Source organism: Bos javanicus, chromosome 18 (assembly GCF_032452875.1).
Source record: "Bos javanicus breed banteng chromosome 18, ARS-OSU_banteng_1.0, whole genome shotgun sequence".
Lineage (NCBI taxonomy): Eukaryota > Metazoa > Chordata > Mammalia > Artiodactyla > Bovidae > Bos > Bos javanicus.
In genome coordinates this window covers 58,788,788-58,801,168 of record NC_083885.1, presented here as the reverse complement: position 1 = coordinate 58,801,168, position 12,381 = coordinate 58,788,788, and the positions used below count along the sequence as shown (strand labels likewise).

General features: G+C 41.2%; 1 protein-coding gene across 1 annotated transcript; it reads left to right on the top strand.

Annotated features, from left to right (window-relative positions):
• The first annotated feature begins 5,807 nt into the window (after positions 1–5,807).
• LOC133229461 (glutaredoxin-1-like) lies at positions 5,808–6,799 on the top strand. The gene is made up of 2 exons (XM_061385829.1): positions 5,808–5,824; positions 6,351–6,799. Exons 1-2 carry the CDS (start codon positions 5,808–5,810, stop codon positions 6,688–6,690), a joined length of 357 nt encoding a protein of 118 aa, XP_061241813.1. The 3' UTR covers positions 6,691–6,799.
• The last annotated feature ends 5,582 nt before the right edge of the window (positions 6,800–12,381 follow it).

Sequence of the window (12,381 nt, the reverse complement as noted above, 5' to 3'; positions counted from 1 at the left end):
GTGGCTTCCTTGTCCCTCAAGAATCAGAGTGGAGCCTAATTTAACTAGTAAGTCCCTTGAGTTAAAAGAGAGGTGACAGGCACAAAAATCGATATAGAAACCACTGACCATTGTTGGAGCACGAAGGGGGTTCCTGGAAAGTGGGCCTGTGTTGGTACTGATGTTCTGATTATGTGTTTTTTATGGTTGTTAAAATTTCCAGCCCTTCGGGTTAAGATGGAAAGGACTGCACTGGTGTCCGAGGAATTCCATCTCGGCCCCTGCTTCAGTGACCCCCCAAGCTTCAGTGACCCCTCGAGCTTCAGCACTAGTCATATACACGGTGCTGTAGGCAGAGCCACTTGTGACTTCAGGGCCCCTCAGTGTTGGGAAACCATCCAAGGCCGAGGGGCCCCATGGATCTCTGGTGTCTGGGGCATTCCCTCCTCCAGTTCCCTAGCTGTCTATAAAAGGGCGAGTCTGCCACAGTCTCTCCTCCAGTGCCCTTCTGTCCACACAGGGCACCCTGGGTTGGTCTGGGTACCTGTGGGCTTTGTGGTCCATCATGGCCAGCTTGGTCTGCAAAGACTGACCTCCCCTCTGGTGGTCTCTAGGTGGACAAAGCTACAACCATCATTTCAGCCCATTGTGTATTTCTCTGGGAGTGTTCAGCCTTTTCAACCATGTCCCTATTATCAAAAACTGGAGCAAATCGCTCAGAGGGGTCTGAGGGCTAGCAGTTGCTCTTTGAATCTCGCTCCTGATGTCTGTGGCAGGGTGGGCTATGAAATGCATAGCCAAAAGGGCCTGTCCTTCGAGGGAGAAGGGACCCACACTCCTATATATATATTTTGTCTATGCTCTGTCTTTGTTGCTGTGTGAGCTTTCTCAGCATGGGCTTCTCACTGCAGTGGCTTCTCTTGTTTCAGAGCACAAGCTCTAGGGCCTGGGCTTCAGTAGTTTCAGCTTCTGGGCTTAATTGCTCCATCAAACATGGGATCTCCCTGGATCAGGGATAGAGCTCATGTGCCCTGCATTGGCACATGGATTCTTTCCCAGTGAGCCACCAGAAAAGCCCCTGCTATATTTTTTTAAAGCTTCTACCAACCTCTCTTGAAATGCTTTCCGATTTTCATCTCACCCCTGTTGTACTACCTGCACTTTTTCATAACAGACAGGTTTTACTGTAAGTGTTTTCATAACCTCTGTTAAACAATCATGTAGCCGCGGACCTGCCTCAGGGACAGTGGCAGTGCCCCCCACCCCGCGCGTGGCCCGTTGGGCTTGGGCTGCCACTGGGTCAGCACGGACCCTACCTGCCTGTGGGAGAGTCTGCAAATTTCCCTTTGGATGAGACCAAAAGATCTCATTAACTGGGTAAACTCCATCCTGAAAAGTTCAGGGTTCTCAGAAAAATGTATCAATTTATCTTCTGCTGACTATGGACAAGGAGATGGACAAGGAGAAAGGCAGAGAAAGACGGACATGGAGAAAGGCGCTTCTCACAGAGGCGGAGCCATGGGGCAATTGGTCCGTAACTTACACGCTGCAGGTGCTGTCTGGGCTGAGATTTGGCCCTTGGGCAACTCGGGGTACAGAGAAGGAGCTCCTGAATATAGTGGGCAGTCTCCTCACCCTTGGGTGCCCTTGACTCTGGGCTAGTGGCCTTGGCTGGAGCAGCGGCTGAGACAGTCCTTGCCATTCCCATCCCTCGAGCAGTAGTTAGCTATCCAGAAGTTACGTTCCTGTGTCGCACTTCACTGTGCAGTTTAATCAGGACTTGTGCTTACAGCTTTAGATGTTATCCCTTCCGAGTAGCCTCTCAGCGAGGTGTGAATGGCTGAGAAACTGTCCCAAAGGAATAGTACAGAGTGTGTGTCCAGTGGCATTGACAGGGAGCTTTCAGGAAGTGGTCTGGCTGCAAATTAGAAGTAAAGGGTCAGGGGAGGAGGGTAAATCCTGGAAGCTGATTCCCTTCAGTATACTTGTGCAGGATGTTGAGAATACCTCATAAGAGGCATTTATCCAGGCTGGACATAATCCTTTAAATGATGTGATTTTTTTTTCCCCTAGAACATATAATCCCCTGGTTATAGAGTATGGGCATCTGATCTGCATCCAAAGATAGCTTACACTGCTGAACTTCAGACCCAAGCCTAGACTATCTTCCTAACAACTCAATTAAACTTTAGAATAATATGACAAAAGCGCTATTTAAAAAGTGAGTTTTAGACAGTAGATACTGATCTCAGCCAAACTAAAATTTAATATCTATTAAAACATAATTCCTTTCTTCTTAAATCACCCTCATTTGGTCCAAACGTAACCAAGTTAAGATTAATTTGCTTGTAAAATGAGTCTGGTAAATTGATAACATAGGCTTGTAAAATTTGTCCAGGATAGTGAGTGTCTTGATCACTAAAAATTGTACAAGGTATACCCCAAGTGAAAAACATATTTCAAAAATACTTATTTATTTAATTTTGGCTGTGCTGGGTCTGCGTTGCTGCTCGAACTTTCTCTATTTGCAGCAAGCAGGGGCTACTGTTTGCTGAGGTGCACTGGCTTCTCACTGTGCTGGCTTTTGCAGAGCACGGGCTCTAGGGCACGTGGGCTTCGGTAGTCGTGGCTTCCAGGCTTTAGAGCACAGGCTCGGTAGTTGGGTCGCATGGGCTTAGTTGCTCCACAGCATGTGGGATCTTCCCAGATCAGGGATCGAACCCACGTCTCCTGCATTGGTAAGGGGATTCTTCACTGCTGAGCCTCCGGGAAAGCCATGAGCTAATTTTCTTGCTGACAAACTTTACAACAAATATACTTACTGACTTTGAGTAAACCTGGGTACCATAAAAACGTTGTGCTTAATAGTGATGTGTCTAAATGACATGTCTCTATTAAATAACAAGCAAACCACAAACTTTAATGCCAGATGTTAATTTAATACTAAATGTTTCTTGGGTCATCTGAATCCAAAATCCATTTAGCTTAGTTTCTATTATATTTAGAAATGTTTAATTTGTAAGCACTTTTTAAAAAGACAGTTAAATAGAGCTCACCTACAAATTAACCTGAGCAATACATATATCCCAATAGAGATCTCATAGTTTCATTTTAAAACTTAGTCACAAAACAGGCATTGCAATGCGAAACTTACCAGCTTAGAGATATTTGAGGACTTCCCTGGTGGTCCAGTAACTAAGACTCCATGCTTCCAATGCAGTGGGCCCAGGTTCCATTCCTGGACGGGAAACTAAATCCCACTTGCCACAACTAAGAGTCATTGCAGCCAAATAAATAATAAATAAGTATTTATTTTTTAAAAATACATAAATAGCAGGTAGAATACCTAAATTTACAGACTTGAGTTTTAACAGGGTTAGACTTAGAACATAGAAAAATCCCCAAATTAAGAAGAATGTCGATTTTCAGATCCTGTGAGCAGCACTCAGACAGTAAAATTTCTTCCTCCTCACATACCATCTACCCTGTCTCCTGTGCTAGCAACAAGATCTTTTCTGTGTCTCTAGACATCTATATCATATTTCTATGGCAGCTTGTGCTGATTGAAAATAAACAAAAAAAAAAGATAGGAGATTTGTGAGGCTTACAAGCAGAGGGGGAGAGGGTGCTGCCCAGAGTAATTAGTGGGCTACAGTTTAATAATAAAAGGAGAAGTGGGGAGGGGGAGAGGGTCCTTCTCTCTCTCTTCTGCTTCCTCTTCTTAAGTTGTTGTTCAGTTGCTCAAGTTGTGTCCAACTCTTTGTGACCCCATGGACTGCAGCACACCAGGTTCCCCTGTCCTTCCCATCTCCCGGAGCTTGCTCAAACTCATGTCCATTGAGTCAGTGACGCCATCCAACCATCTCATCCTCTGCCCCCTTCTCCTCCTGCCTTCAATCTTTCCCAGCATCAGGGTCTTTTCTAATGAGTCACTTCTTTGCATCAGGTGGCCAAAATATTGAAGCTTTGGCTTCAGTCCTTCCAATGAATATTCCAGGTTGATCTGCTTTAGGATTGACTGGTTTGATCTCCTTGCCATCCTAGGGACTCTCAAGATTCATCTCCAACACCATCACTCAAAAGCATGAATTCTTCAACACTCAGCCTTCTTTATGGCCCAACTCTCACATCTATACATGACTACCAGAAAAAATGACTACTGGAAAAATTAAAGCTTTGTGGGCAAAGTAATGTCTCTGCTTTTAAATATGCTGTCTAGGTTGGTCATACTTTTTCTTCCAAGGAGCAAGTGTCTTTTAATTTCATGGCTGCAGTCACCTTCTGCAGTGATTTTGGAGCCTAAGAAAATAAAGTCTCTCACTGTTTCCATTGTTTCCCCATCTATTTGGCATGAAGTGATGGGACCAGATGCCGTGATCTTAGTTTTTTGAATGTTGAATTTTAAGCCAGCTTTTCCACTCTCCTCTTTCACTTCAGTCCCTCTTCACTTTCTGCCATAAGGGTGCTATCATCTGCATATCTGAGGTTATTGATATTTCTCCCAGCAATCTTGATTCCAGCTGGTGCTTCATCCAGCCTAGCATTTTGCATGATGTACTCTGAAGCTAAGTTAAATAAGCAGAGTGACAATATACAGCCTTGACGTACTTGTTTGTACTCCATTCCCAATTTGGAACCAGTCCATTGTTCCATGTTTGGATCTAACTGTTGCTTCTTGACCTGCATATAGGTTTCTCGGGAAGCAGGTAAGGTGGTCTGGTATTCCCATCTCTTTAAGAATTTTCCAAAATTTGTTGTGATCCACACAGTAAAAGGCTGTAGTGTAGTCAGTGACGCAGATGTTTTTCTGACATTCTATTGATTTTTGGATGTTAGAAATTTGATTTCTTGTTCCTCTGCCTTTTCTAAATCCAGTTTGAATGTCTGGAAATTCTTGGTTCGTGTACTGTTGAAGCCTAGCTTGGAGAATTTTGAGCCTTACTTTGCTAGCATCAACACTATGAAAAGGCAAAAAGATACGACACTGAAAGATGAACTCCCCAGCTTGGTAGATGCCCAGTGTGCTACTGGAGGAAAGCAGAGAAATAGCTCCAAAAGGTGTGAAGACGCTGAGCCAAAGCAAAAACTGCGCCCAATTTGAATGTCTCTAGTGGTGGAAGTAATGTCCGAAGCTGTAAAGAATGTATTGTGTAGGAACCTGGAATGTTAGGTCCATGAATCAAGGTAAATTGGAAGTGGTCAAACAGGAGATGGCAAGAGTGAACATCAACTTTCTAGGAATCAGTGACCTAAAATGGACCAGAAAGGGTGAATTTAATTCAGATGACCATTATATTTACTACTGTGGGCAAGAATCCCTTAGAAGTAATGGAGTAGCTATCATAGTCAACAAAAGAGTCCAAAATGCAGTACTTGGATGCAATCTCAAAAACTACAGAGAATGATCTCTGTTCATTTCCAAAGCAAACCATTCAATATCACAGTAATCCAAGTCTATGCCCCAGCCACTAATTCCAAAGAAGCTGAAGTTGAAGAGTTCTATGAAGACCTACAGATTTCATAGAACTAATACCAAAAAAGATGTCCTTTTCATCATAGAGGACTGGAATGTAAAAGTAGGAAGTCAAGAGATACCTGGAGTAACAGGCCAGTTTGGCCTTGGAGTGCAGAATGAAGCAGGGCAAAGCTAACGATTTTGTTAAGAGAACACACTGGTCATAGCAAACGCCTGTCAACTACAAAGTGGCATTGACCAAGAGCACTGCCAGTGACTGAACAACAAAGGCATTTGCCGTCTGCCCCTACGGAGAGTGAACCCCATGATCCTATAGCCGTTGCCCTTAAACAGCTGTGGAGTGAGGCACTCCATGCTCCAGGGCATCCGGTGAGATGGGTCTTGAGACAGTTGGATTTTTTTTTTTTTTAATGTTTTTATGAACAGATTTTTTTTCCCCCTATATTGTGCATTTTTTTTAATGTTCTTTTATTTTTTTTTTTAATTTTATTTTATTTTTAAACTTAGGAACAGATTTTATGGTCTCAATCATTGCATTTCCTCCTATCTAGAGAAGGAGATGTCACTCTTTATGGTGACATCATATCCTCATGACCAACAAAAAACCTTTTGTAAAATAAGTGCTTCATGGTATTGAACTTCCCATTCACCAAAACTTTATATATTGACCTTCCACACTGCCGCTTTGAAGCAGTCTCTCAGAGCTATCTGAGATGCTGCCTCCCGGGCTACAGTCCTCATTTTGCCCTCATTTTGTTTGGTGTCATCCTAAAACATTCTCTCTAAGAAAGCAAAGGTTTTAGAAATTATCACTGGTATTTATGCTCACCAATCTACAAAATGCTAATATAAAAGTCAGTTCTTGGCAGTTAAGGTGTCCTCCTGGGAGAGGCAGCGTGTCTCAAGCATTCATGAATAGCAGGGTCCAGTCTGGGAAGGTGGTCGTGTTCATCAAGCCCACCTGCCCCTCCTGCAGAAGGACTCAGGAGCTCCTGAGTCAATTGCCCTTCAAACAAGGGCTTTTGGAATTTGTCGATATCCAAATCTTATATCTCATTGGTGCCAACGGTGACACCGATGAGATACAAGATTACTTGCAACAGCTCACAGGAGCCAGAACGGTACCTCGGGTCTTCATCGGTAAAGACTGCATAGGTGGATGCACTGATCTAGTAAATATTCATGAGCGAGGGGAACTGTTGACACGGATAAAGCAAATTGGAGCTCTGCAATAATTACAGAGCAGATTCAGGCTGATATCCCCCTTGAAGACTGGATGGCATTGCTGATAATGACAGCAGTTCCTGGAGGATGGACCTGGGGAAACTTTACCCAGTTACTGCATCTGTTTACTTAAATTCTGAAATATGTTAACCTCAATAAAAAGGGATGGGCACTTTGGGAGCCCAAAAACAGCTTCTTTTGGCTCATTGTTAAAAATGGACCAACTTACCGGAAAAAAAAAAAAGTCAATTCTTGGTTACTTAAGGAAGGTACGAAGTGTGTTTTCAGTAAAGAAGCTATGAGGAATGGAACTGCATTTTGTGAAGGGAAAAGAAAGTAAGCCTGACTTACAGGTGGCTTTTTATGATGGAAGAACAAAGTAATGGGTACAGAAAGTGATAAGGTTTGTGAAAAGTGAACCATGAGAAGTGAGTTTTGTACATGGTTTAAAATAAGTGTAAAATAAATTTAATTAAGTTTGCCTTTTAAATAAAGTAAAACTTATTTAGCTTTGAATTTTGCTTTTCTGTCTGTTGAAAAACTTGAATTTAGCTTTTCTGTCTGTTAAGATGACACCGTTTTTTCAGATGGTGAACTGCCTTTGATAACAGATTTAAATTTATTTATCTCTTAAATGATCTGTTCTGAAATCTTTTATTGTTACTTTAGCTATATGAAAAGCTATTGTTTCACAATGACCTATAATCCTATCTGGCTGAGTGTTCTAAGCCTTTTTGATATTTGTTGACAAAACTTCCTAAGTCATTGTAATGAAGAACTTGATTTCTAGCTAACTTTGGTATGCTTCAGAGGGCCCTCAAACACCCCAAAGAGAGATATTACACTAATTAGTCTCATTTTCTATACAGAATGACATGGGAAGTATTATCAAGTGAGTAATAAGTCTCGGCTTATATTGTATGGTAAATGTTATTAATATAGATATTGTAGAAACAATACGGTGCTCCTAAAATTCTGATATGTTTGGGGAAAATGTTATCAGGCATAACCCTAATTACTATCTCAAAATATTGTCATAGCACTAATCAAGTTTCGCAAAAATACTTGCTCTTCAAAAAGATGTACAGAAAGGACTTTTGGATAAATACTACTTTCTGAACTGGGTAAGAATTCTAATGGAAAACCTGATGACTTCATAAAGCTTAACAGAAGGACTGATGAATATACTTATAACTTCTATGCTTTGTATCTGAAAAATTGCTGGTTAGAATATGTGTTTTCCAGGTGTATGGGAAAAAAAACCTTCCCTGAAACTAATTATGACAGCAATTTGGGAAAATTATATTTTACGCACAAATTGAAACATTTATCTTTTCTCTCTATCTGAACCCTTCTGGAATGCAAAAGTAGGAAGTCAAGAAACACCTGCAGTAACAGGCAAATTTGGCCTTGGAATACAGAATGAAGCAGGGCAAAGGCTTCTGCCAAGAGAACACACTGGTCATAGCAAACACCCTATTCCAACATCCCAAGAGAAGAGTCTACACATGGACATCACAAGATGGCCAACACCAAAGTCAGATTGATTATATCCTTTGTAGCCAAAGATGGAGAAGTTCTATGCAGTCAGCAAAAACAAGACCGGGAGCGGACTATGGATCAGTTGATGAACTCCTTATTGCCAAATTCAGACTGAAATTGAAGAAAGTAGGGAAAACCACTAGACCATTCAGGTATGACCTAAATCAAATCCCTTATGACTATACAGTAGAAGTGAGAAATAGATTTAAGGGACTGGATCTGACAGACATAGTGCCTGATGAAGTATGGACGGGGGTTCGTGACATTGTAGAGGAGACAGGAATCAAGACCATCCCCAAGAAAAAGAAGTGCAAAACAGCAAACTGGCTGTCTAAGGAGGCCTTAGAAATAGCTGTGAAAAGAAGAGAAGTGAAAAGCAAAGGAAAAAAGGAAAGATATACCAATTTGAATGCAGAGTTCCAAGGAATAGCAAGGAGAAAAAAGAAAGACTTCTTCGGTGATCAGTGCAAAGAAATAGAGGAAAACAATAGAATGGGGAAAACTAGAGATCTCTTCTAGAAAATTAGAGGGGCCAAGGGAACATTTCATGCAAAGATGGGCTCAATAAAGGACAGAAATGGTATGGACCTAACAGAAGGAGAAGATAATAAGAAGACGTGGCAAGAATACATAGAAGAACTGTACAAAAAAGATCTTCACGACCCAGATAATCACAAAGGTGTGATCACTCACACTCAACTAGAGCCAGACATTCTGGAATGTGAAGTCAGGTGGGCCTTAGGAAGCATTACTAGGAACAAACCTAATGGATGTGATGGAATTCCAGTTGAGCTATTTCAAATCCTAAAAGATGATGCTGTGAAAGTGCTGCACTCAATGTCAGGAAATTTGGAAAACTCAGCAGTGGCCACAGGACTGGAAAAGGTCCATTTTCATTCCAATCCCAAAGAAAGGTAATGCCAAAGAAGCCTCAAACTATGGTACAATTGCACTCATCTCACACCCTAGTAAAGTAGTGCTCAAAATTCTCCAAGCTGGGCTTCAGCAATATGTGAACCGGGAACTTCCAGATGCTCAAGCTGGTTTTAGAGAAGGCAGAGGAACCAGATATCAAATAGCCAACATCCGCTGAATCATCAAAAAAGCAAGAGAGTTCCAGAAAAACATATATTTCTGCTTTATTAACTATGCAAAAGACTTTGACTGTGTGGATCACAGTAAACTGTGGAAAATTCTGAAAGAGATGGGAATACCAGACTACCTGACTTGCTTCTTGAGAAACCTGTATGCAGGTCCGGAAGCAACACCTAGAACTGGACATGGAACAGCAGAATGGTTCTAAATCGGAAAAGGAGTATGTCAAAGCTGTATATTGTCACTCTGCTTATTTAACTTCTATGCAGAGTACATCATGAGAAACGCTGGACTGGAAAGCACAAGGTGGAATCAAGATTTCTGGGAGAAATATCAATAACCTCAGATATGCAGATGACACCACCCTTATGGCAGAAAGTGAAGAAGAACTAAAGAGCCTCTTGATGAAAGTGAAAGAGGAGAGGGAAAAAGTTGGCTTAAAGTTTAACGTTCAGAAAACTAAGATAATGGCATCCAGTCCCATCATTTCATGGCAAAGAGATGGAGAAACAGTGGAAACAGTGGCTGACTTTGTTTTTCTGGGCTCCAGAAGCACTGCAGATGCTGATTGCAGCCATGAAATTAAAAGACGCTTGGTCCTTGGAAGGAAAGCCATGACGAACCTAGACAGAATATTAAGAAGCAGAGACATTACTTTGTCAACAAAGGTCCGTCTAGTCAAGCCTATGGTTTTTCCAGTAGTCATGTATGGATGTGAGAGTTGGACTATAAAGAAAGCTGAGTGCCGAAGAATTGATGCTTTTGAACTGTGGTGTTGGAGAAGACTCTTGAGAATCCCTTGGACTGCAAGGAGATCTAACCAGTTCATTCTAAAGGAGATCAGTCCTGGGTATTCATTGGAGGGACTGATGTTGAAGCTGAAACTCCAATAATTTGGCCACCTGATGTGGAGAGCTGACTCATTTGAAAAGACCCTGACGGTGGGAAAGATTGAGGGCAGGAGGAGAAGGGGACGACAGAGGATAAGATTGTTGGAAGGCATCACCGACTCAATAGACATGGGTTTGGGTGGACTCCGGGAGTTGGTGATGGACAGGGAGGCTTGGTATGTTGCGGGTTTTGGGGTTGGAAAGAGTCGGACATGACTGAGCGACTGAACTGAACTGAACCCTTCAGAGATTGGACACTCTTAGTTTCCAAAACTTTATCAGATAAGTTAGGAAGGTTATCTCACTAACAGGTACAGAACTGTTAATGAATTTTTGGAAACCTTGAGATGGAAGTAATTCATGTAAATCTGTGATAAGTCTGTGGCTTTACTTTCCTAGCCCTGAAAGATTTATTTTAAAAGTTCAGTTGAGACTCTAGACAAATCTCATCAATTCATGTTGAGGTTTGACAGAAAACAACAAAATTATGTAAAGCAATTATCCTTCAATTAAAAAATAAATTTTTTTTAAGAAAGTCTCAAAAGAGCAAAAAAGTCTATAATCAATTATGGTTATATAAATCATCAGGCCAAGTTTATTGAGACCAGACCTATATTACCAAGGGAGTTGTCTTAATTTGGTTATATTTGGTAAAAATGATGGTGATTTTAGGGAGAAAAAGATGTTTCAATGAATGTTAAATCCCAATTTGTTAATGGAGGTCTGTATCTAGTAAGACTCATTTCCTGGATAGTTCTTTGCTGTTAGGGTATATTAATGTAAATTTTAATTAAATTATTAAGGACACTCTAGGTTTGTCTCTGAAGCTTATCTCAGTAATCTCTTTTTGGATGAAGATCAGATGCCTCATGCACAACATGCAACCAAGACTGGAAAAAGACTTAATTTGAGAAACTATCTCAAACCTGGATGGAACGACCTTTTTATAGGTACTCTTAACTAGTTCATGTACGGTGAAATTGAAGGGAAACTGACTCTTAGATTAATTCTCACTTCCAAAGTCCCCTAAGCTGGACTAGTCTATAGAGAGGTCTGCTGACCTCAAACTCACCTTAAAGCAATGCTCAAACAGAGGAAACTGCACTACACTAGGATGAGAGGACGACGACATCAGAAGCAGACAGCTTGCCCAAGATGCTGACCTGACTCGTATGATCATTTATAATGCTTTCATGATTCCTTGGAGCTGTGCGTATCAGTCAAATGTTTTCTATCATAGGTACAATTCTATGCTAGTTTAAAACTCAATCCAGTTGTTGGGTTGTGGCCAATTACCTGTGTCTAGTACTTCTGGGTTACGTTGGTGGAGTTCTGTTCTTCAGGGCTCTGATTGGATACCACCTAGGAAATTTAGTTTAGATGAGAGTTCAGTCCTCTTCTGTCTACTCATGATATTGCTAGATAGGATCCTCTCACCTGGCCAGTTAATAATACCTGCTCTGAGGTTGGCCATAGATTTAAGTTTTCTCTTAAGGTCATTCAAACTCAAATTTCTCTTAAGGTCGTTCAAAATCAGAGTGACGAGCTAAGTCTCAAAATTAACCTCTCATCTATTAAAAGGAAAAGTCTGACAATTGTGTCATGTATCTGTATGGTTAACACAAGGCTATGGTTATTTAAGTTTGAAAGCTCCTGTATGTTAGGAACAATTAAATCATACTAAAAATGATCAACTTAGTAATATTATGAGACAAAGCCAGGTGTTTATGAACTATGCTTATTATCACCCTTAGAGAGAGTGATTGGTGTGGAACTCAGTGGATTTGTGGCACTAATTTATGGCCTTGACATCTACAGGGATGCATACAAAGGTGTAGCCTGGGATTCCCATGAATTTAAGGTCATACACATTAACAAATTAGAGGTAACCCCAACCAAACCTACGATTGGTATGATCCCAATGGGTCAAAATATCTTTATTCTACTGGTATGACCATGTAGCACCTATTTTCTTTGTGTGTGTGTGTACCTTCAATGAGATTGGAGGATGTAATTTGCCATATCAAAGCCTTGACAACTTACATAAGCTTTAAATGATAGTAACTAGGCTATTAACCTATTGTATTCTGAGATCTCTATGAGGAGAAAGGCCATGCTGCACAACTCCAAGGCCCTCGACACCTTACAGCATCTCAGGGAGATACAAGTGCTGCA